Here is a 25,257-nt window from a genome sequence, read left to right on the forward strand (position 1 = left end):
TCCCATGGAACATGTAGCCATAGACAATGAGCACCTGTGTAACAAGGCCAGCAACTCTGCTTCACTTTTATTGAGTGATGACCTCTTTTAATGTTTCACTGACATTTTATTCAAATACAGGTACTTAATATTTTGCTTAAAATCAAAATTTCAAACACCATTCTTCCTTGGCTGGATAAAACTTTTGACTTGAAGTGATTTCTTTAATTGATTTAAAATGGATTTCCAAACAAAAGTACTGCTGTAATAAATGATTTAAGTTTTTTTAAATACAAGATCATTAAAAAAAGTATGTTGCTGATTTAAAATCTGTAAATATGATCATTCCTTATAAAGCTCTGCAGAGTTTTTTTTACCTGTGCATCAATGTAACGTTACTTTCAGGTGAGACAGACGCTTGAAAACGAACACAAGGAGTACATAGCGAAACTTGAACAGGAACATACAGATAAACTGGACGAATTGAAGAGGGAGTACTCACAGGGAACATATATAGGTAAGTCTCTTTGTTTACTTTCATATTGTGCATGAACATTATTTAGCCAGTTTGTTTAGCCGTGGCCTTTTTGTTTAAATACCTCTACTTTGAGTTTGTCTGGGGGTTTTTCTTGAAAACAACTGCATGGTATTGTGAAAAACCTGAAGGGTCTTTCAACAGTGTTGTCATCATGCAAAAACTTTAATGAAGGCCATTCAGCAAGAATTGTGAAAAATGATCATAAAACTGGGTTCAGGTGTTCAAAACAACATGTTTTCAACATATGCAGGTTCTGTCACTCAGATTGAAGTTATTGTTGAGTTATTCCCCTTGATCAATTATGAAAAGAGGATGAAAATTGATTTTGTTCATTGGAATTTTTTTAGAATGATAACTAGTAATTTCTTTGAGATTGAAACTGTTATTCAGTTTTGAGGACAATTTGCATGGAATAAAAGATCAATAATATATTTAAATTTGTGACTATTTTATTTGAAATCATTATAGATAGTAAAACATTATCATAAATAATAAAAACTTGGCAGTATTGTTGTCAATATGCTGATATTTCCCACTGTAAGACAAGAAAATAGCCTGAAAAACTAGTTTATTCTGATATTCAGTGTGAGACCTTTGTTTATACTATGAATACTCTTCATTTGGAGGTAGGAAAGTGGCGATTTAAAAAAAATGTCAACAAACTGGTGTTCACATATTGACTGGATACAAACATGATATTTGCGTTAAAACTACTTCAAACTAATGTCATATACAAATGAATAATTCAGAACCGATAATTGCAGGTAAAAGTTTCATCATTTTCTTTTATCTTTCCAACGATAAATGCGTCCAACAATCTGTCAAGTTTCAAGTTTCACAATTGTCAAATCAATTGTTTTTCCCTCTTTTCTGAACATATTTTATTTATAAAATTTAGATGATCGTATATTGTTAGCAAACCATACATGTACTTTGTGTCTGAATTGATGATTTGCTTTAAAGCTATAGTGCAAGTAGTTGAAGCTATTTTGCCGCATGGTGAGTAGTCTGGGAGAAACTGTAAGAAATATAGAATACATACATGTACCATTTAGCAATAACACGACAGTTATGTATCATTGTAGTTTATATGTTGCCATTACATTTTAACCATATATGAAAACTATAATACTTTTCAATGTAAAATTAATTAGGATGCTATAAGTGCTATTCACTGGATAATGATGTGTGGCAAATGACATACACATGTTAGTATGAATAATTTATATGTCTGCATAAGTTGAATATAATAACAAATTAAAACTTAACAAGTGACTCTCTGTTACCTTATATGTTTGTGTCATTCTTCAAAGATAATAGATGACAATAAATTGTGACGCATTGCATGTACACAAGATAATTTCTGAATAAGAGCAGTAGTCTGAGAATTTAAGGCTCATAGTGTCGACTTCACTCCAATGAACAGTCAGAACTGGAATAGCAGCCTTATAATATTGTGTCACGATACTGACTCGTACAGATCGGGCTGCAGTGGGTATGTGAGTTAAACTGGCTTGATAGCCTGGTTGATGGAGCACCTGACTTGTCAGCAAGGGGTATACCGTCTCCGTGTCAGGGGTTAAGCGTCCGCCTACAGAGCGGGAGGTCGTGGGTTCGATCCCTGGCCGTGTCATACCAAAAGACGTTAAAAATTGGTACAAGTAGCTCCCTTGCCTGGCGCTTGGCATTTAAAGGGTAGTGCTTGGAAAAGTGGTGTACTCAGTACTGGTTTAACCCAGGAAAGTTGTACCCCGTGTATCGGTGCTTTACACCGAGCACGTAAAAGAACCAAGGGGTCTCTTCGAAAAAGAGCTAGGGTATCGCACCCGGACTTCTTTGTATCCCACCACTGTCTCTTCAGCGTGCTGTCCCTTCAGCAAAAACAAAGGACCCCGTTGGAAATAAGTGCTTGCACTTTCACGGGTTATCCTTGACCGCAAGGTCTAAAGAAATACATACATACAAACAGGTTTGATCCCAGCTCTACCAACAGGGCTAACTGACCTGGTTTACTCACATATTTTCTGACCTGTGCAAGGCAGTACCAAGACATCAAGGTAGACTTTAACAACAAATTAAACAAATAAGCACTTGATCATAAATCTGCACGTGTATTAAAAAAGTACCAAGATCATAAAAGAAGAAACTTTAATCAAGGGTGTACTTATTTAACCCTAACATTTGCAAATTTTGGCCAAGTTACAGTCAGCAAAAATAAAAGTTTAGATTTCATCAGCAAGCCCTTTTTCAAAAAATCTGATTTGCACGCAGATCACTGATAAAAAAGGGGACCCTTCACCCTCCCGCCACACAAAAATAAACACTGTCTAAAAAAAGTAAACTGAATGCAAAGAGAGCATTTAAAAAAGCCAGTTTTGCCTCAAGGCTTCACCTACCCGAGGCCTGATGCAGCCCCTTGCTGAAATGGTTTCAGCCCTTCAGCTGCCAGCTCAGTGACATCCTTGATTTCTTACATTCACTACAAAGTAACATTTAAATCCTGACAAGCCCTGTTTATTAAATGAAATCTTCAGAATTTGAGCAAGCCAGCCACTGCAGCGCTAATACCGTATTATATCATGCATAGGACGAAACAACTGCCAGTTTCTCCCTCAGCACCTTGTCCATTTTCTTTAGCACCATACCCATTTTAAAATCTGGCTAAAACCCTTATATACATATAATAAGCACACGCAGACAATTTATGCGCTTGACTGATTTAGATTTTTGCAGATTTAAAAATCTTCGAGCTGGAAAGATAATATTTATATATACTCTGGTTGTATATAAGCTTCTTTGAAAGAACTTTAATGAATTTCGTTATGTATTAAATAGTGAAAGCTTGCCAAGTTCTAAAGGAAATTTACACTTTTATTTCATTTGCTCCGTTGCATCCTTAGATGTTTAAAATATATATTCGATACATCATCATTTGGATTTAGTTTCGTAAATATATTTAGTTTCGTTTATGGCCTTGAAAGTTGGGAATTCTTTACCAGAAGCTATAATTTCTCGGATTTCTTATACTGTGAATGATGAGGCGCTCCTTAAAATCTGTGGCATTTTATTGTAAAATGCAGCATTAAAGTTCATTGACTTTAACATGGATATTTTTCTAAAAGGTGTTTAAATGACTGAATGTTGCTCATGGGAAATTAATCTAGAATGTTTTATTGTATAACAACTGTTACACGCTTTAAAGCTTTTACTGAACTGAGTAGTGTAGAATGTTTTGTAAATGGATTATAAATGAAATATTATTATAAAGAAAACATTTAAAATATAATTGTAAGCGAAATATGGATTTTTTTAAAAACTATGCAGGGCATCAAGTTCTACATTTTTAAGAAGTGCTGGCCTGAGTTTGCAGGACATTATTATACACCAAAGGGATGATGCTATGGGTATACCTAACATAAAATTAATCATTGTCATACCACTGACAAATGAGAAAGAGTAACAGGTTTTTACAGATTGTGCACATTTTGTTTGATTATAAGTGAACAAAAGCATAATTAAAGCTCCATGAATGGTTGAACAAAAGAGGGCAAATTACATTATATCTTCTTACCTGCAATGGGTGCAGAGTCGAGTCGTCGTCACTCTGCATATATCGAGAGCGGGCTGGTCCCTGTGGAGGGGCTGGGCGTGTATGAGGATGGTACCCAGGTGGCCTTGACCCAAACCTTGACCCAGTTACCAGGGTCAAACACACCCCCTGTTGTCATAGAAATGATGGCTTCTGGTGAGTGGGGGCAAAGTTAACAGAAAGATCTGATAAGTTGTAATTTGATTCAACAAGAAATACAACAAATAAAAATTAATATGAGCTCTTGCTTAGGTAGAGTGTTAAAACTGTGTAATAGTTATTGTTTACATTATATCTTCTAAATCATTAAGTGGTTAGGCGGGGCACAGTCCGGCACCAAATACGAATAAGTACCCGTGTCATCAGACGGTCACATTGACTGGACAATGATGGACTCTGAAATATCAGGCAACTGATATCTCAATTCTTTGAAGCTATGGAAGTGTGACAAGTTGAATTTTTGTTGTGAAAGCCCTAACACATATTCCAAAGAACAAGTTGAACTATTTTATCATGAGGCTTTATAGTTTATATTATATAGTTACAAACTTACAATGTATATATTAATAACAAACAAATACTATGCCATAACATGGCTAAGATATATGTAATCCATGCAAAAATAATATAGTGATTAATCAATATAAAACAAACACAGAAATAATCTCAATGTTAATACCTAATGATGGATGTTTACCTTAATATATAATAACATCATTATTATTTATGTTATTATATTAAGAAAGGTATTTGTCATGAGATCTGACTAATACTGCTGTTTATGTATTATAGTATTTAGATATGATAAAGAATAATTTAATAAGAACCACTGAGTTGTGTAACTTTGTGCTTTCTTAAAGCTGCACTCTCACAGATTTACCATTTTTACATTTTTTTTTATTTTTTATCTTGGAAAGTGCAATTGTTTTGCATATATATGTGCAAACCAATGATATATGGTTGCTGACAAAAAATCAGATCGTAGATTTTCATATTTCCGTTCAAAAATTGATGTTTTATGGCTTAAACCGTTACTAACTGTTCAAGAAACATGCATAAAACATCAATTTTTGAACTGAAATATAAAATTTAAAAATCTGCAATCTAATTTTTTGTTAGAAGTCTTATATAACTGGTTTCCATGGATTTACACAAAAATTGGCTTGTTCCAAGACAAAAAAAAAAAGTTGTCAAAACGTTCAATCTCTTAGAGTGCAGCTTTAACATTATACCAATAATCATAATATAAATGATTATCTGTATAACGGACTTACTTTGCATTTAAATGTAGGAAGTACTTTTTGTGTAATTCAGAAGCCTGAAATATAAATTTTTTATAGCAGATGCACATTTTATTATAAATGGTTTATGGTGGAAATCCATTTATCCCAGGTGGAACAAATTATTTGAATAATCACTCTTTCATTGCTTTATAAATGTGGAAAAATAGTTAAGAAAAAATATGTCTTCATTATTTATGCAGTGGGATTTGACACTTTCTTAATATATGAGGTTTTGATAAGATTTCAAATCTTCTTTCACTTAATGATCCCTTAACAAATGTTTGTTCCAGCAAGTTGGAATATTTGTCAAGAGATTGATGGAGTCTTATTGTATATAAAACAAATGGAGATGAAGAAAAAATCTTAGCGTTTAATCAGCTGCATTGAAATAAGTCACAAGTTTTTGTTGTTGTTTTTTCAGGAAAAGAGGAAAGTGCCGAGTTTATTACCCAACTTAATAGGAAACTTACGGAAGAACACAGACAAATCATTCAGGTATGTATCTCATCTGTCACAATTGTATCATCATATCTCTTATGTTGTTGTTGTTGTTGTTGTTGTTGTGGAACCATTGTTGTTGACATCATTGCGTTTTATGGAATAATTATATATGAACACTTTCACATCAAATTCAGTCATTGAAATTAGACTTTTGGATGAACAAGCCCGAAGCATATACTATTGCTTAGCATCAAGTTTTTGAAAATAGCCCTGCTATATAAAATTAAGAATTTGAGCAAGACAGGAAAAATTTTTATCAGTGCAGGGCTAATGCGGGCTTGTGTTAATTTAGACCACTGCAAACTTTGTTGGGCAGAACTCTGTTTTAGTTAACAATGTTGTTAATTAGACAGTAAACTTTTGTAAAATTTTCAGTACTCCAAAATGTTTCATGTACACTCGATCATGTGATCAGGAGTACTTGTCACATATATAGAGACAAATGATTCAGCTATGCTTGTTTTATCTAAATATATTAGCTCATAAATAAATAAAATAGCTTGCCTTTAAAAGTTCACAATGATGTTGTTAACAATGTTGTTAACTTAAACAAAATATTAAACAATTGGCCCAATGTCATATTTACAACACTTAAGCCTCTATAGGCTCAAATTCTCATGAGTTATGCCCCTTGGTTAAATGAAAAGTTGCCTTGCATGATGCCATAAAATGGCAGTTATTAACAATAATTCAAATACTCAGCTGTGTTAAACATCTGACTCCTGTTCTTCTGCAGCAGATAGAGGCTGACTTGGAGCTCCGCGGTCGGTCAAAGGATGGACAGACAGACAGGGAGGACACTGTGAGTGTCACGTCGGAGCCTGTCACCTCTGCTGAGAAAAAGGCCGTACTGAATAAGGCTGAAGGTGGGTTGAAGAGTTGATTTCTAGGATGAATGAGAATTCACAAATTTAATAAAAGCAGAAATGGGTGGGGAGGTTGTGTGGGGGGGGGGGGAATCTGCATTTATTTTCCCTTACCACATTCCTTCATAGGTACGGCTTTTTACTCCTCTATACATAGCCTCATGGATACATAGTTTTACCCTAAAGTTATATTACAAGGGGATTAACACGAGGCAACTGATGTTGCTATATACGTGGTATGAAGGGATAAGCATATTATACTTTGTTTTATAACATTTTTATGACAATAAACATTTCAGTCTGTCTATCTGTGTATGGAAGAAAGGGTTTAAGGGGCAAAATATAGGATTAAGAAGTTTGATTTTTTTAAGCTACATGTGTATGTGGTCACAAATTCCTTGGCACTTAAAAAAGCGCCAAAATATTGCTTTTTTCTTCTTTCACCAGTCGAGAAACATATGCTTTTTTGTTTTAATCATAGAAGTGAAATGATTTAAATACATTAATGTATTAAAAATGGTATTTTTGACATCAACCTATACTGTGCCTCTTTAATTGATTTCTATCCCACTCATCTTTCTGCAGATGTCCAGAGAAGCTTGGCCGCCCAGGTTGAGGAAATTGAGTCCCTGCGTGCCCGCATGTTAAACGAGTACCAACAGATGTTGTCGGTCCGCGCTGAGGTAATGTCTAGCCAGTCTGCGGAGGTCGAGCAGCTCCAGCGAGAAATGGAGACCATTCAGCGCGACTACGCCGGACAGATGGATGAGTTCGAGACCAAAGTCAAACAACAGACTGGTAAGTGTGATTTGATGGGCAGACTGGTTGATGTTAGGTGATGGTTGGGAAAGAAATAGAAGTGTCTCTTCTGAAATCAGGATTGGAAGATTTCTATTTCAGACTATTAGTCAGTTGTTCTTTTGCTGGCCATAGTATAAGAAAATGTAAGAAGTGCCTTGAAATTGATATGAATGGCTTTGCAGGAGCAGATTTGGTTTTCGCTTTAGAGGAGGCGCGGTATGGGAGGGCATATAGGGACGTACACCCCCTTCCCAAGGAATTCTAACAATACAGGGGTAAAATGGGCTTGAGATCGTCAGCATTAAAATATGTACTAATTATAGTGCATTCAATTCCATTCCCTTATTGTTTCTCGAATATTGGAATAACATAAGAGGGTGCACACCCATCTTAATCCACTAGTGCTTTAAAAATAATTTCAACAGGGGTTTATGCCCTTTAACCTTGATTTGATTTCCATACTCATCCTTAGATTTCCAGTCTGTTATCATCTTTTACTTACAAATTGTTTATGGGTGTATTATATGTTTGAATTATGGTGTCTAAAGTAAATCAATAATTTTAGAATAAATTTATGCTTCTTTAAGAACTTTTTTTTGTTTTTAAAATGTTTTATTTTTGGAAAAAATATTATTGCATTTCTCCACTGATTTGGTAAACATCGTCAGAGTGTTATCTACGAAGTCATCAACAGCAATAATATCATTATCATCAACAGTGAATTTGTCCAGGTTACTACAATTTATATCATGGTACTTAAGAGTTATATGGATTTTTAATCATATATGCCATGTGTGTATGCAAGAATATTTTTGGATGTTTTTCTCACCTGTCTTTTTCTTTAAAAAAAATCAACATTTTACCAGAGTAAAGGCTGCTTTCACAGTTTATAATCAGTCTGTAAATCTAACACCCAATAAAACCCCCCAAAGACCCCGGGGTATCCTTTCCCCTGATCAGATTTTTGAAAAGTTTAGTGAAATGGCAATTTCTTCAGCGATAAAATTCCCCTTTTTGTATGTAAGATTTTAATCTTATATTTTACATTAATAGACTGGCTTCTTCACACTTTGCTGTCTTTTTCTTGATCTATATTCCTGTGTTTTACAACTCTTTGCAAATAAACTTAGATAGCAAAACATGCATGTCAAATCAGCCTAACAAAACATGATCGCAATGCCATTTGCACCAAAGAGACAGTTGTCTGTACCGCCTCAACGGCCAGTTTCAAGCTTTAAAGGGTATTGTTCAGCATTCTTGTGAGGATAATCTTTAAAAAAACAAACAATTTAATTAGCCGGCTGAAAACCCCCAAATGCAGACTGAATGTACAGATCATGGATGCTGTAGTGAGTAATGAGCTCGACTTCTTAAGTAGTTAGTTCTAATTGCTACGTAAAAGAATATGCCAAATTGCTGACTGGGCGGTTGACAATTTTTACTTTGAAGTGTGAAGTTGTTTGACAAGCCATGGATGTTGCATAAGCCATTGGATTCAAAATTCAGTTGGTGGTCTTGGGTAAAGCAAAAGACACTATCATTTAATGCTTCAGAACCTTGAAATGCTGAGTTTATTTGCAAACAACAGAATGTGAGTTGATTTGCAAAATTTAAGATGTATTATTAAGCAGTTTTTTTATTGTTCATGTTGTTGTTTTTATTCCAAACTTATTCTAAGTTATTGTTTGTTCTACACTGTTAATACAGAGAAGTTATATCATGTTTTTAAGATCCATTTAAAACTGTCTTGCCAGCTACTGGATTGCTAACTGATAAGCCCAAGGCTGTTTACCTAGCTAAGTTGGGTAGCTGGGAGCCAGACTTTTATCATGCACTGACTAATTTCTGACATGTGGAGAAATATCAGTAACATTTTCTGTATCTTCCCAAAACAATGGAAACGCTGACCTGGATTTGATAAAACTGTTCGGAGACCTAGTATCATGGTTATTATTTGATGGATAAGTGAATGTTTAAATTAGAATTTGAGGTTATATTTGGATGAGCATATTCATGAACTATGAAGATATGCAAATATCCATGATTTGTGAAAATTCAGGATGCTTCATTGTTTTTGTGGTGTACCAGTAGAAAACGTAGAACCGTTTGAATGCGAAGGCAAAAAATAAAAACAGTGAAAACTTACTTACAGCTTTTTAATATGCTGAGGAATATTTCATGTACTTGACGTATGAAGAAATGTTGAAGTGCTAATTCAGTGAGTGTACAGAAATAAACATGTTTGCATATTATGGTGAAGGCTTGATATCTTTGAGTGGGATGAAATGTAATAATTGAATATTCTTAGATATGTCTGTGTAGAACAGAAAACAAAGAGAGAGTTGTGGAGATTTGTTAAAAGAAACTTAATTTGATTATCTCATACTTTGATGGATATACTGTAACTTAAGCAACGTAGTGGTGGAATTTTGAACTGGACATGGTGTTAGTTTGGTGGAGAAAAAAAAACTTGACCTAATGTGTCAACTTGTAAAACACACACAATGTATAAGGTAAACTATGTGATGGATCGATTTCTGCAAGAAAAGCATGAAGCTCGCTCCTGTGTAAATGGTCCCGGTCAGCTGGTCAATGGTGTGAATGGCATCAACAGTGTAAATGGACATTCCCCTCATATCCCTGGTATGTACTCACATAGTTTCCCCAACTGCTTCATTATAACAAACAAAGCCTATGTATACTTTGGGAAAACTTGTTAAAAGATTTCTGTAGACTGTTTCAGGGGTCAACAATGTAAATCCCCCCTCCGCCCCTTTTCTGTAGACTGTTTCAGGGGTCAACAATGTAAATCCCCCCTCCGCCCCTATCAGCATAGCAGTATCTCAAAGAGCAACATATAGAGCCCTCTTTATCCAAGCAGTGACCTGAATCAACTTAACTGCTATCTGGTTTAAAATAGATTAAGTCAACCAAAACAAAAAAAGTAGATAAAGGTTAAGCTCTGCCTCCTGAAAGTGCACATGATTTAACAGTTCATTTTGATGCCCATTTTCTATGCAGCTAATTAAAATACAGCTATCTGCAAGGGAACTCCCCCCCCCCCCCCCCCCCCCCCAAAGTGTCCAAATTTATTTTTTATGTCAATATTGGAGGAAAAAAAGTAACAAAATACGCTATATATCCACTGTTTCTGACTAGAATTGTTAAAATATTCTTGGGTGAGTCTTTGGCAGCATTTTAAACCATATAAAATTGGGTTATGAGGAAGCGGCGCATGTCAATAGTTTGCACCCCAAAGTTACGCCTCCCAACTTACAGTAATTCCTGGATGCCCTCATGCAAAGGGTTGTGTCTGTTTGTTAATTGTTAAATAGTGTAGTCCTTCTCCCAAGCTGGTAATGTTGCAACGATGATAAAATAAATGAGAAAATGCAATGAAGCATACCAGCAGCTGCACATTAGTTCTATGTTACTCATAGTCTTCCAAGGATTTCTGTGCCATCTGGCCCCTGTTTTAATCACATTAGCATCTGTTATTGGATAACTGGCTTTCTGATTAGCAATCACAGGTCTTCCGGGAAAGTTTTTTTGAGACAAGATTTTATCAAAGATTAAATCTTGAATGCTTGTAATGATTTACCTTAAATTACATACTTGCAAGTTGGTTATCCATGTATCTTGTATGGAGCAACAAGAAAGGCTGCCTAAATGGGATATTTTGACTACATTGTTTGTCGTTAATGCAAATAACATATTTTTGAAATTTTACAAGAATTATAACAGTTATACAATGTAGGTAAGACTAATTAATTTATTGAAAGATATGTCATTTTTTAAACACATTGGGTCGATTGCTCTGAGAGCTTTGTTTAAGTTAACAACGTTGTTAACATGATCGTTGTTAACTTTAAACTATACTGCTCTTGAAGTGTCAAAGACATGCTTGTGAACTACAGTATTTCTAACCAGATTTGAGACAACTATGTTATAGCTGTAGTTGTTTCATTTAAATACATGAGCACATCACTGATTAGTTTACCTTTAAAAGTTAACAATAATGTGGTTAACAATGAGTCAACTTTGACAAAGTTCTGAACAATCATCCCATTATTATATTATCAACCTTTCTGGTGCTAACAAACTTCCTAATGTTTATGTTTTCTGAAAGTGTAAAAAAATGTTCAATACATTGTTGTGTCGTTAGGGTACAATTTCCGAGAAAATCCAAACATGTCACAATGAACAGTTAATCAATATGTGCAAAGCAGCAGTTATATTTCCTGAATATTTTATCAATGTTATTTTATCAATAAAGAAAAGGTGCAGTTGCACTTCATATGAATTCTAGTCAATTTTCCCTGATGACGGCAAATCAATCATGTAGAAATTACGTCCGATGCTAGAAAATAGGCTCGTCTATTGTCAACTCAGTATTGGTGAAACCAGGAAAACAAGCCACTACCTGACTCGGCATACAGTGCAAGAATGTTTCTTAATAAAATGGCAGCTCACTAGTATTGGTAAATGGCTGTATTTGGAATTTTCTCATGTATTTGCTGAACTGGTTTAGTATATACAGTGTTGATGTACAAGTCTTTGACTGTATAGTCTATGGAGAGTGTTTGGAGTTGGAATTGGGTCATCATCATGGATTATAGTGTTTTCATTCTTGTGTTTTGAGAAAGTTCAAAAGGTGTTGAACAATGTTAAAGGCTTTGTGTAATTCTGATTAGGAAATTATAAGTTCTGGCTTTATTTTGGATACATACATGGTGGGCTTCTGTGTTGAATACTAATTTAAGTTTGTTATTGTTATGTATTGTTTCTTTCATCTTCAGTGTCTTCTGTCTTTGAATTTGAAATTTGGAATTTCTGTTGAATTCTGTGAATATGGATCATAAGTTGTTGTTTTTTTAATATGACTCTGTGATGTTGAGATAATTGTCAGGGTCTTGTTACCTAGTGATGTTGATGGTGTTGAGGAGGTGGGTACGTAAGCGGTCACGTAGCTCAGTTGGTAGAGCACCCCTGTCAGCAAGGGGTCCTGGGTTTGAGCCCTTGTCTGGCTGCACATTTTCAACCCGTGACTTCAGAATAAATGATTTCATCAGAAACTGTTTTGTAATAGTTATTGCATGCACCCACAACCTGAGTTATTGAAATTATACATGAGTGGTGCAAGCATGAGGGTAGTGGGTGGGGTAACTGTTTTGTACCATGTTGTCAGGGACAATGTTCAATAACTTACATGGGGTATTTATATGAGAATAGCCTAATTTATGCACACATCAGTTATTGAACGGTTAAGCTCCGCCTACTTGTATCTGTTCTGTTATGGTAGTTACTGTATAGGCAAAACAAAGGATACACTCTCGCATGGAACATTATACTTATGAAAATTAAATTAAAGTACTGCCAGTCAATTGTCAAAGATTGAGATTCATGTAATGTGTTTTTCTCAGGGTATTGAAATAATTTTCAAGTGGAATTAAAAATTTAGGTATTGATTTTTGAAATAAAAATGAAGATTTTTCTTCATATTAATGCCCTATAATAGCTTTATTGTAAACCTGGAATGAGTTTATTACAGTTGCAATTAAGAAATTTGAATATAAATTACAGGGTATTGTAGATAACATGTAATTTGAAATTGTGATTTGCAACATTTCTATTTAGGAAATGACAGTTTGGGTTTGAACTTTTGACTCTTCGATTGAAAGATTTGATTTATTTGGAATTAATTAATCCGCATAGAAAGGCTGTCTGTGGTATTATACAATTTTCACATGGGAATCAATGATTATTATCTTTTTTGGTTAAAGGGACTTGCTCATGTTTTGGGTAATGCATATGAAAACACTTATATTTTAATTATTTTACTCTCTGATACTGAAATTGTAGAGAAAAATACAATTATAGTACAAAACCTGGTTTAGTGAGGATCGAACCCATGCTGAACCCATGTCAGTATAGTCAAGAAAAAAATTAGAAAACTGATTACAAAATCACTCGTCCACAAGGACTCTTACTTAATCTCCTGATTAATAATTTAATCGTTAAGCCTTTTGCTAAAATGCATGATAATAACGCTTATCAAAGTCTTGAACCCTCAAAGACAATATTTCGAGCATATATGAACATTTGTTGACAGATTCCAGCTGTCTGTATCTTATATAGTTTATGATTTGCCATACTTTATTTCTTTATAAGAAAAATGCAATTTACAAAACATGAGCTTAGTTAAGATGTCCCTTTAAGATATATCTAAGAGCAGACATAATAATAATAAAGTCTTATTCAAAAACATTATTAGGAATTATTAAAGCAGAAAATATATTTTTGTTAAGAATATACACACAAAAAATACAATAAAATTATTAATAAAATATTGTTTTTATTACATTTATAAAGAATATTGTTTAAATCAGTGTTTTAAATAAATAAAACTGGCAAATACTTTTGCAAAAGATTATTCCTTTTGAATCGTTATTATGCTTATCAAACTTTTATATCTATTTCAAGGTTGTATCTTATTAAAGGAAAATACCAATCTTTACCATCAGAATGTAGTAGAATTTTAGACTTAGAGATTTCAAAGGCTTCCACCAATGATCAGCTAGTTTGTTTCACTTTTCGTCAAGATAAATCAGAACTTCTGGATACGCTTATGTTGGATCAGTGCTTTGCTTATACTTTTAAACGTGTTTTAGGGTTTAAGTTAGGTTTTAAAAAAGTACAGGGTACTACATAAGAGGGACAGGGTGCTGAGGGAGAAAAGGCACTTTGTTTTGGCCTGTGAAGAACTTGAACATGATGAATTTGACAGAAAAAGTTCGGACTTATGTTTAATTGTTAGGTTTTAGCTGCAAGTTAAGTGAAGTTTGCATGTATTTATAATTGTATTGTAAGTTTTAATCAAAACTGAAGATATATTTGACAGAAGGCTTCCCATGTTATCTCAATGAGGGCAGAAGGCAGTGCACCCCCAAAAAGGACAAAGGGCACCCCCTTTCTATAACTTTTTAGTGTTTCATATTTAAGCTAACTGGATTATCAGTATTTCTTCAAGGAGATTAAGTAAAAAAAAATAATCAGTTTTTACAGTTATTTCTTGGCATGGTTATGTTCTAGATTATGAGGTGGGAGCAAACATCATTTTTTATACTAATACTATTTTTTTCCTTCATCTGAATGTTCAAGAGCAGTTAACTGATCTATTTGTCAATTTCCAATCTACAAATAATTACTGTAACTCCAACAACATGATATGATTGGAAAGGTCATCAAAGTAAAAATCTGTAGATGTTGGTGCCTGCATGCATGTTAATGATCTCATTTTATCAAATGACAGGATTCAGCATGCTTGCTAATGATTCCAGACTTAACTCTGGTGACATCTTGAGATGGAATTACTCACTTTAGTTCTGACTCAGGTCATATTGTTCTCGTCTTCCCAAGCTTGATGTGGAATAAAATTGGAGAAATTCTGACTATTAGCGGTCATTTGATGGTGCTATCTTGTGACGTTCAGACATTAATTTTCTTGAAATTGGAGTCATTTCAAGATTTTAAAGGGTTATGTGTGTTTTATTGATGGACTAATGCTTCACATATCTTCTTTCACATTATAATTATAGTTTTCTCAGTTTTCTTGGGAAAAAAATGTTCTTTTCAAATGGTTCTTTGTGTTATGTTACAGAGATCTGTGAACATTTTCTAAAAAGGCGCAAAGTCGCATTGTGTAGAATGAATTTCAAGAATGTATTTCGCAATAAGTTTGTCGCCATAACACACATGGCAGTACCAAGAGGAGTTTGGAGAATTGTGGAGACTTACAATATGATTATGACAATTTAAGAAAGCTTTGCCTGTAAGTCTTCAAAGCTTTTGAGAGCAAAATGGATTACCTCATGAAAGAATTTCGAGAGTTTCAGAATCGAAACTGGGCATCAGAGGACAAAGGTATACAGTGCTTAAGATAATGTTGTACTTAAAGTGTATTATACGCTCTTATGTTATTTTGTAAAGTGTATTGTACACCTTGTTCTCATTCAATAAAGTGTACTCGCACATTGAATCACAAACATACATTTATTTTACATACATAATGGTCTTGATCCTTAATGCAGAACTTTCGATTGAAAATACCACAAAGCGCTTACTTCCCTTTGCATTATAAAGCACTGTGCTACGACATCAAAATGTAAACTAAGTTGTTTATCACAATTCTTTCAAACAAAGGCATGTTTAGAAACTCTAACATCCCTTCTACCTACTGAATGTCAACTGGTTTACCATTATGCATAATATCAAGCATATGTCTGGGTTTAAATTTCTGTACAAAACCTTATTTTCAGTGTAAGTCACTACATGATTATTTGCCTCTCATAATGGGGTGTGCCATGAAACATATTGCATTTTCCAAGGCTGGAGCCAAATGGTGTCCCCTATTAGCTCTTGTATATTTAACCAACAAAAACCAGATTATAAGAATGAGGATGTCTTTGGATGGGTGGGCGGAATTCGTCAATCAATGGTGTATGCCCAATAACTTAAGTTTTTGTTTTTTTTGAGAGGGGGCCATTCTTCTACAGCTGGGCTTGGCACATGCACATCAGCTTGATAAAAATTAACAAAATGCTCAAATAGAAAAGTCTAAAATTAATAATAATAAGTCTGACATGTATTCGTTATCTTTTTCAGAGTCTGCAGTACGCTCTGAGCTGGGTTCATCACACGCACGTGACCTCGAGGAGATGAAAACTTATTATGAGGCCAAAGTGTCTGAAATCACCACAGATATGGATCAGCTTAGAGAGGTAATAATTCCTACCCACACCCCAATTTCTCGTATCTTCTTGTCCCTTAAAGCTGCACTCCCACAGATTTACTTGGAATGAGCCAATTTTTGCGTAAATATATGACAACCAGTGATATAAGACTGCTGAAAAAAGATCAAATCACAGATTTTCATATTTCTGTTAGAAAATTATTGTTTTATGGCTAAAAGCAATACTAATGCTTTAAGAAATCTTGCTTAAAACAATTTTTTTTTTCACATAAATATGAAAACCTGCGATCTGATTTTTTGTGAGCAGTCTTATATCACTGGTTTCCATGCATTTTCACAAAAATTGGCTCATTCCAAGCCCCTCCCCTCCCAAAAAAAGTTGTCAAAATGTTCAATCTGTGAGAGTGCAGCTTTAAAGCTGCATAAAGCTACGATCAAAAACTTGTTTTTCTTTAGTTTGCTTAATATTAACTTTTTTGAGAGTTTTTAAGTATGTATTATGACTATTTGACAAAAGCTACTGTCTGTGCAGCTTAAGAAGTTTCATAAAATTGAGGCCAGACCAACAACTTAGCTTCAATTATGGTTTATGATTTGTGTGTTTAGAAATGTAAAAACAGGTAGTTGAAATAAAAAAAGGCCTAAATGTTGTTATTTTTTTCAGAATATTATACATTTTGTTCAATGCTGTTAAAATAACTAGTTTCTTTAGCATCTTTTAGGCATTTTTATATATGAGAATTACTCATGTTCAGAACAATATGATCTAAAAAGCACAATGTGGTTTCTCTTTCAGTTATAGTGATTCATTCTATGTATAATGATGAAAATTAACGAGCAATATTTCAATCATGTTTTCTTAAAATCTAGGAGCATGCAGAGCTGTTGTCTCGCCTACAGCAGGAGAATGGCGGATCTGACTTGCCATCCACAGTCCATATGTCCCCAGGCAAACACCGCGATTACGTGCGACACACCACCACCCTCACAGCAATCTCAGACGAGGACGAGTCTCCGCCCTCCACCCCTACCCCTGGGACGACCCCCACTGGTGGGGGAGATGATGGTATGATTGAAAACAGACTTAGAACCCTTGAGAGTAAGCTTAAAGATAAGGAGAAGATTATTGATCAGTTGAAGAAGAGAGTGGAAGCTGAAACAACTAGTGCGGAAGATTTACATGGGAAGCTGTTGGATAGTAACAAGACTTTAGAAGACATGGAGGAGTCTTTGAAGTCAAGAGCTGATGAAATTGAGGATCTCAAGAAAGAATTGGCTGAGAAAGTTGAAAAGATAATTGATTTGGAAAGTGAGAAAGCTGCTTTGGAAGAAAAGGGTGAAAAGGATACAGGTGTGTCTGAGTCTGGTGATAAGATTTTAGCAGAGTTGAGAGAGAGAATTAAAACACTGGAAAATGAACTAAGTGCTAGTAAGGAAACCAATGCTAAAATCAAAGATGAAATAAATAAGATGTCTTATGAACATGGAGAAGCTATTGTCAAAATGAAAGAAGAAATGGAAAACTTGAATATAATCAAAATTGAAGAGTTGGAAGCAGGGTTTAAGATTCAGTTAGAAGAAGAATTACAACAGCAGGCTGAAGAGCTGGACAATAAAATGCAAGATGAATTAAGACAACAAGCTGAGGAGCTTAATGTGTTTAAACAGACCGAGAGTGAGCTGAAACAAAAACTGGATGAAATTCAAACAGAGCATGAGAAACAACTGAATGAACTGAAGGAAAAGTATGAAAGCGAAAGTCAAGGAGTGGTGGAACCAACAATTGAAGTCCAGGAAACTATGGAAGTCCAAATGGTTTCTCCTACTGAAACGATGGATAGAGAATCTCTTGAAGCAACATTGAGGGAAGAATTGAAGGCTGAAATACTTAAAGAATATGAGGATTCAATTGACTCTCTTAAGAATGAGTATGAAGAAAGGATAAGTGATCTTAACACTAAACTGCAATCATTGGAAACCAAAGAAAAGATTGAATCTAGTGAAAGTGAAGATGAATCTGACATTAAGGAAAAACTAAGAGTAGAAATTGCTCAAGAGTTTAAAGATAAACTGCAGAATGTGACTGATGAATATGAAACAAAATTGAAACATCTGCAGGGCATACTTGATAGTAAGAAAGAAAGTGAAAGAAAAGAAAACGAAGCTACTACTAAGCAGTTAACACAATCTTCACCACCATATGTGCTTGCTAGATCAAGATCTCTTGATCGTATGCCTTCTCAGGATAGATCCAAACTTCCAGCGGATTATGAGGGCTTTGTATCCACTATCAGAAAAGGATATGAGGATAGGATAAATTCCCTACAGAGAGAGATAGCCCAGTATAAATCCAGCGTAGGACCAGTGCCTTTGTCACCATTGTTGTCTTTAACTTCAAAAGCTCAAGTTGTTTCTAGTTCAACAACAGACAGTGATAGAACTAAAGCTTTGAAAGCTAGTCCAGATTCAGTGACAGGTAGTTCTGTAGCTGTGTCACCCCAGTTAAGACAGCAGGTTTATGATGAAATCCATGCTGAATTCCAGGCTTCTTATGATCAGTTAAAGGAAGACTATGAAGCTCAATTAGAAGAACTTACTGATAAATTAAATGCCTTACAGTCTGATAGTGCTACACAGGGTGATATTGAAAACAAAATCAGTGAAGAATATGAGGAACAGATTGAAAAACTTAAAGCAGAGTATGGAGAAAAGATAGCAATACTTAAATTAGAACATGAAGAAGAAGTAAGCAAACTAAACACAGAATTAGAAAAATCCAAATCAGATAAACTTGCAGCTGAGAAGAAAGTGAAAGCAGACATGTTTGTTTGGCATGAGGAGGTGACATCGCAGATGAAGCACAAGCATGATGAGGCGATATCGGCGATGCGGAAGGAATATGAGGAGAAGATGGAACTGTACCAGGAGGAGCTACAGGAGGAGTTTGACATGGAGCGGACGCGGATGGAGCAGGAGCACAGGCGGGAGATAGCTGACACAGAGGACAGATATGAGAACCTTATGGAAAGTAAGTATTGGAACTGGAATTGTTAAAGGCACACAATATAAGTTGATGCAAAATTTAATGATTTTAAATTTAATACATTATCATGTTTTTAAATCTCATTTGATTTTAATGACCAAACAAAAAGAATGCCTATTATTTAGGTACAGATTAAAAATATAAGGTATATTTCGGCCCTATTTTAACTGGGGATTTTAGGGCCCCATAGCTAAAAAATCAATAACCCTATTTATTATAAATGTAGGCTAATATTTTTTTCTATACTAACTTTAATCATATACTATTGTTTTGTTTTTATCAATAAAGTCAAATGAGTTAAAAATGATATTGCAATGAAATTATTATTATTATTATTATTATTATTATTATTATTATTATTATTATTATTATTATTATTATTATGCATCAACCTATAGATTGTGCCAATTTACACTCAACAGGAAAACCATCTTGTAACAAGAAAAAATTGACACAACGTGTACAAATTCTTTCCAGGATAATTCTAATACTAATTAAACTATGCAAATACCTTAATCATTATGGTGTGTACCTAACTAGAGTTTGAAATCCAACTAGTTAAAACTTGTGACCTTAACTTCATGAAGAATAAAAAAAATGTGAACATTTCTACAGATAATTGTATCTTAATCATAGATGATAGATTTTACCATGATGGCATTAGATTGCATAAATCCCAAAAATGCTCAAATATCAATCTCAGTCCCAACTCATTATATAAATACCACATTACCACAAAGACTCGAAATTGATTGAAAATTATATATGTTGACACTCCGTTTAAAAGTGCACTGTACAATAAGATATGTTGATAATAAAACCTTGGATCAAGATTCCAAGGGTAAAAATATTCTATAACCAAAAGGTATTTGAGTACAATGATTCAAATATAATTTTTGGTCTAGAGTTAGTCCGAACAAGATTTTTTTTTTAAACTGACAAAATCAACAATTCTATGAGAAAATTATTTTTAGCTTGTTAATTTTTATCATAAAACATGCAAGATTTTGAATCATACTGGTGAAATGGGTTGAGATTGAGATTTGATTTGAGGCCTGTAGATTGATAGAATTGTGGTGTTTTCAGGCCTCCGTAAAGGTGAAACACCTGAGGTTGCTGAGTTGGTTCGGGAGAAATATGACCTTGAACTAGAAATGGCCAAGTCCTTGATAACACAGGAGAGTGAGGAGACACTGGATGCTGAACTGGTATGTGTTTTTGTGTTAATGAAGGGTCATTCTCTTAAAAAGTAATATATAGATTGGGGAGGGGTCCTGTGTTCGGAAAGATATGAACTAGAAATGTCCAAGTCCTTGATAACACAGGAGAGTGAGGAGACTCTAGATGCTAAGCTGGTAGGTGTTTTTGTGGTAATAGAGTCATTCCCTTGAGTAGTAATATATAGATTGGGGAGGGGTGATTTGTTCTGTAAGATATGACCTTGAACTTGAAAAGGCCAAGTCCCTGATAACTCAGGAGCGTGAGGAGACTGGATGCTGAGCTGGTAGGTGTTTATGTGACAATAAAGGGTCATTCCCTTAAAAAGTAATATATTTATTGTGAAGGAGTCATTGGTTCAGAGAAATGTTGCCTTGATCTCACGAGAGCGAGAAGACACTAGATGCTCACCAGGGCCAAGATTACGAAATGTCTCAAGGCAGAGTCTAGACATAGACCCAGAACAGCTTTTTCTCTAACTTACGAAGAATCATCTTTCACAATAATTGACAATTTCAAATAGTAATGAAATTTAGCACCGATACTCAACTAGAAGAAAAGTTACAATGAAATGAAGGTTTGCAGTTTTGCCACTTGAGTCTGATGTCAGACTCGAGACTGCAATCATGGCACTAGGTGGTTGGTTACTTTTTGGATTGGGAGGGTTTTTGGAGAGTTTTGGGAAATGCTGTTGAATTTATAATTCCTGGATTTATGGGTGTGCTATGGTGAAACACTGTATGATATTTGGTAAAAGTAATAAGGAATTAAAGGAAAAAAGAATGTTTAGAATTAGAATATGTGCACAAAAATATGTAAATTAATAAGTGAATGTTGTTGGTTCTTAAAGTAATGACCTCCTATTCATAACGTACTAGAATATTGCACTTAGGAATAGTTGTAGGAACTGGTGTATTTGGATACAAATGTTTCAAATGATGGTGAGTATTTTCTTACTCCTGAAGGAATTCTTAAATTGATCTATAAACTTGTAAAACTCTTATTCCAGTCTCGTCTTGGTGAAGAGAAAGACCTAGAGATAGAGGAACAGCGTGCCAAGTATGAGGCCCAGATGGTTGAACTCCGTGAGTCCCTGCTACAACAATACCAGGCCCAACTTGCAGAGGCGGAAAGTAGTAACCAAGCTGCTATACAGGCACTCCAAGATAATCTAGAAGCTGCTGAACTGGCACAAGGTGTTAGTGAGTCTGCTAGTGAGAAGAAAGACACTGAAAAAGACACTGGTGTTGATAGTGGAGAATATTTAAGTGATTTAAAAAGGACTCACGAGATTGGACTAGGCAGTCAAGGTGAAGCAGTGAGGTCGACTGCATCTATTGACTCCACAAAGATGGATGAAGGTGAGAAAGATGAGGAGGAGGAAGACGTGGATACCACAGGAGCGGGTGGGCGCTACAGGGATGGGGATGATGACACAGATGGAGGAGCGGGTGGAGCAAAAGTAACACCCAACTCTACACAAGACAACAAGGACTTGCAGGTGGAACAGCATGACATTTCTCATGAGCAAGGTAGGAATCAATGGTTATTTTTTTTTAAATCTTGACTCAGTAGTTTTTTTTCTGCATTGCTATACTCAGAGTTCCCTCAAATCTTCTCTGATTAAGATTTGGTGCTGTTTGTCTACTACAAGCTCCGGAAGGTAAATCACCCTAAGATTGGGTTTCCTGCTATAGCTAATGAAAACATGTATCTTTATTTTATATACATAGTTTTAACTGGTAAAAAGACAAGCTCCAGGATCATTTTTGTTGCAAACTAAGCTATGATAAAATCTATTTGTAGACCATCTTGTTAGAAGGTCAATGGCAATCAGCTGGAACGATTGATTATTTAAAAGATATCTAAAAATTAAAATAAAATAATGAGGAGGGCTTCAAATATTTGTATCAGTGATAGGCGAAATTCAACTAAAACATGAGCCTGTCCTATCTACTTGTAATAACAGGGATCTGTCCCTCTCAGTTTGTATACATTCTTTTATTGAAGATTGATGTGTATCCACAGATATCCATTTACAAACTAATAAATGGAGTATTACATTTGCTCTAACTTTGTTTCTTTTTCAGACGGTGACCAGCCAGACACAACCACAGGGGAGGCGGTTGGTGACACAGTTGCTGAACTGAGACAGCAGCTGGAAAAGAAGGTGGGTGGGGCAGGACAAAGTGGGGTCTGGGGATGTATATGTCACAAGAGACTTGGTTGAGGGGAGTTTTTACAGCCCATTGACATAGCCAAAAAGTATATATTTTTCAGTATAAGATACCAAAATTCACAATGAATTGTTGGAGAAAATGGTTCAATATGACAAAATTTCAACATACCAGACTTATCCCATACAGGCATTGAACACATTGTTCAAATCTAATACTCTATTTTCCCAATTTCTATTTTTTTAATGCGCACATTGCCAATTAAATAAATATTGTTAAAAAGTTTCTACATTTAATTGCCAACTGTGTGAGGGAGTTCATCAGACTACCCACTTACAAATTATAGGAGACCAAGTCAAAATCAAGGAGTTCAAGAGCATGAGGAAAATTTCAATGTTAACCCTTTGCATGCTGGGTAAATTGTCATCTGCTCAAAAATGTCGTCTGGTTTATTCTAAATTTCTTTCAATTTACTTAAAACTTTGGGGATATATTGACTGAGTGGCAAACAGCTTGGAACCTGACCAGGCGCCGAGTTACTCGGCGTCTGGTCTGGTTTTAAGCTGTTTGCAAAGCCTTTAAAATCGCCATCAGCAGCTTAAGGGTTAAAGAAAAAAATTTATAAGCTTCATAATAATACCGGATAGTTGTGAGAAAGTTTTTGAAGGTTCTAGAAACTCCCAAGAACACATATAGATCCAGAATAACATTCATTGATATTGTCTTTTTTGCCTCAAGTTGGAGTCTGATAGACTCCAAAGCTCCAAAATCTAGGAGTTTGTGACAAAATTTAGTAGTCTCTGACATTTGGAATCCCTTGATGTCTAACCCTGTCTGTCTGAAGCCTTGAATGATATACAGCACTGCTTGTTTTTACCTTTTTACCTCTAGTAGCATTTTCTTCAATCAAATTAGAATAATAAAAACTTATAATGATATACATGTAAGGAAATGGATGAAAAAGGAATTATTTTGATGGGCTTCAAAGCTTTTGCATTTTATTTAAAGATGCACTCTTACCCCCAAATAAACAGTACACCAATTAATACATTTGTTTTAATTTACTGAAAAGGATGAATAAATATGAATAAATGTTGAAAACAATGGTTCTAATGAAAAATACCATGTTTAACTTGCAAGAAAAGTGCATAAAGCTCTGTATTTTAACCTTATGAGACTATCGTTAATCGCCGTAAATCTTTAGGACCCACTTACCAGTCATTTAATATTTGTGCGTTTTCAGCTATTAAAAACATGGTTACAATCTCGTAATCAGTAATTGATATTTTCCATAAATGCATTATTTAGTAAGTAGTTGAAGGTTTATCACTCAAAATTGATGTTTGGTATATTGATTTTAAATACGAGTATCACTTTAAACCTGCACTCTCATAGATTGACAGTGTTGACATTTTGTTTAGTTTTTGTCTCAGAACCAGCGGATGTGGGCATCATTGTTTTCAATTCAGTCATGTTAGATAACTCACAATAGAACAAATCTCAATTGTTCGCAAAAACGCCGAAAATTCCATTTTTCATCAGTGTTAGTAACGCTTTTAGCCATAAATAACTTTTCGAACATAAATATGAAACACTGCGATCTTTATGCAAGAACTGGTGCATACCAAAACAAAAAATAGTAAAGGTTGTCAAAACAGTCAATCTGTGAGAGTTTAGCTTTAAGTTTTATTGAATGTAGCAATATACATGTATTTCTCTCACAGACTGCTGAGTATGAAGCTGTGATCTCTGAGCTGAGAACCCAGCACGCCGAGGAGATACGCCAGTTGACAGAGGAGTTATCCGCGCTTGAAGGCCAACATATGGAAGAGGAGGCCAAACTGCAGCATTCACACGAGGTCATGATTGCCACACTGAATGAGGAAATTGAAAATCTCAGAGAAGGTATCGCTATGGGGCATTTCATGATATTTAGCTTGTTTGTATTTTAAAATGCAAAAACTTCAACATTGACATTTAAAAAAAAGAAAAGATGAAAACCCAGAAACAATACAAACAAGTTCAACAAGGTCCATTACTCTGGTTTTAATGATTATAGTTAAGCACCTTTTTCAAATGAAAAAAAAAAAGAACAATTACTCACCAACAGACCAGCATGGGCTCCTCTGTACTCTTGCCTTGTTGTTAACAGTTGTTTGAATGATAAGGCCTTAATAAAAATACGATTGGTTTGGGTTACCCCACCCTACCTACGCGGACCCTAAAGTTTTCATAGATATTTGGTAAAAAAAAATGAAGTGTGTATTTTAATATGTACTTTTAAACTTTAACACAATTCTCCAATGATGACAATAACCTTCTTACAGAAAGCCTAATAAAAAAATAATAAAAAAGCCTACCTACTGGTACCCTACCTGTTTTTGAAAAGGATGTAACCCTAACCAAACTTTTTTGGGGCTTATGCATGATTGAGTTAACTCACGGCTGGACAACAACTTTTATTTTATGCCTTGAATAATCAAATTAAAAACATTTGATCTGATTTGGAG

General features: G+C 34.8%; 2 protein-coding genes across 5 annotated transcripts in view; one reads left to right on the forward strand and one right to left on the reverse strand.

Moving 5' to 3' along the window:
- Nucleotides 1–4,129, reverse strand: part of LOC128229715 (uncharacterized) — a 69,450-nt gene extending 65,321 nt beyond the window's left edge. Inside the window, exon 1 of the mRNA XM_052941532.1 lies at nucleotides 4,089–4,129. The gene's annotated coding sequence lies outside the window, so the exon portion shown is untranslated. The remainder of the gene's footprint in view (nucleotides 1–4,088) is intronic.
- LOC128229687 (A-kinase anchor protein 9-like) overlaps nucleotides 1–25,257 on the forward strand; it is a 152,671-nt gene that overhangs the window by 47,287 nt on the left and 80,127 nt on the right. For 2 of the 4 annotated variants that reach the window (XM_052941479.1, XM_052941487.1), the window contains 10 exons: nucleotides 385–496; nucleotides 5,811–5,884; nucleotides 6,627–6,756; nucleotides 7,342–7,554; nucleotides 16,222–16,337; nucleotides 17,180–19,337; nucleotides 20,439–20,560; nucleotides 21,580–22,102; nucleotides 22,661–22,740; nucleotides 24,472–24,652. In XM_052941479.1, coding sequence (XP_052797439.1) covers nucleotides 385–496; nucleotides 5,811–5,884; nucleotides 6,627–6,756; nucleotides 7,342–7,554; nucleotides 16,222–16,337; nucleotides 17,180–19,337; nucleotides 20,439–20,560; nucleotides 21,580–22,102; nucleotides 22,661–22,740; nucleotides 24,472–24,652 — 3,709 coding nt within the window. Of the gene's footprint in view, nucleotides 1–384; nucleotides 497–3,508; nucleotides 4,263–5,810; nucleotides 5,885–6,626; nucleotides 6,757–7,341; nucleotides 7,555–15,227; nucleotides 15,481–16,221; nucleotides 16,338–17,179; nucleotides 19,338–20,438; nucleotides 20,561–21,579; nucleotides 22,103–22,660; nucleotides 22,741–24,471; nucleotides 24,653–25,257 lie in introns of those variants that run through there. The other 2 variants (XM_052941496.1, XM_052941505.1) reach the window with 2 other exon arrangements.

This window comes from Mya arenaria, chromosome 1 (assembly GCF_026914265.1).
Source record: "Mya arenaria isolate MELC-2E11 chromosome 1, ASM2691426v1".
Taxonomy (NCBI): domain Eukaryota; kingdom Metazoa; phylum Mollusca; class Bivalvia; order Myida; family Myidae; genus Mya; species Mya arenaria.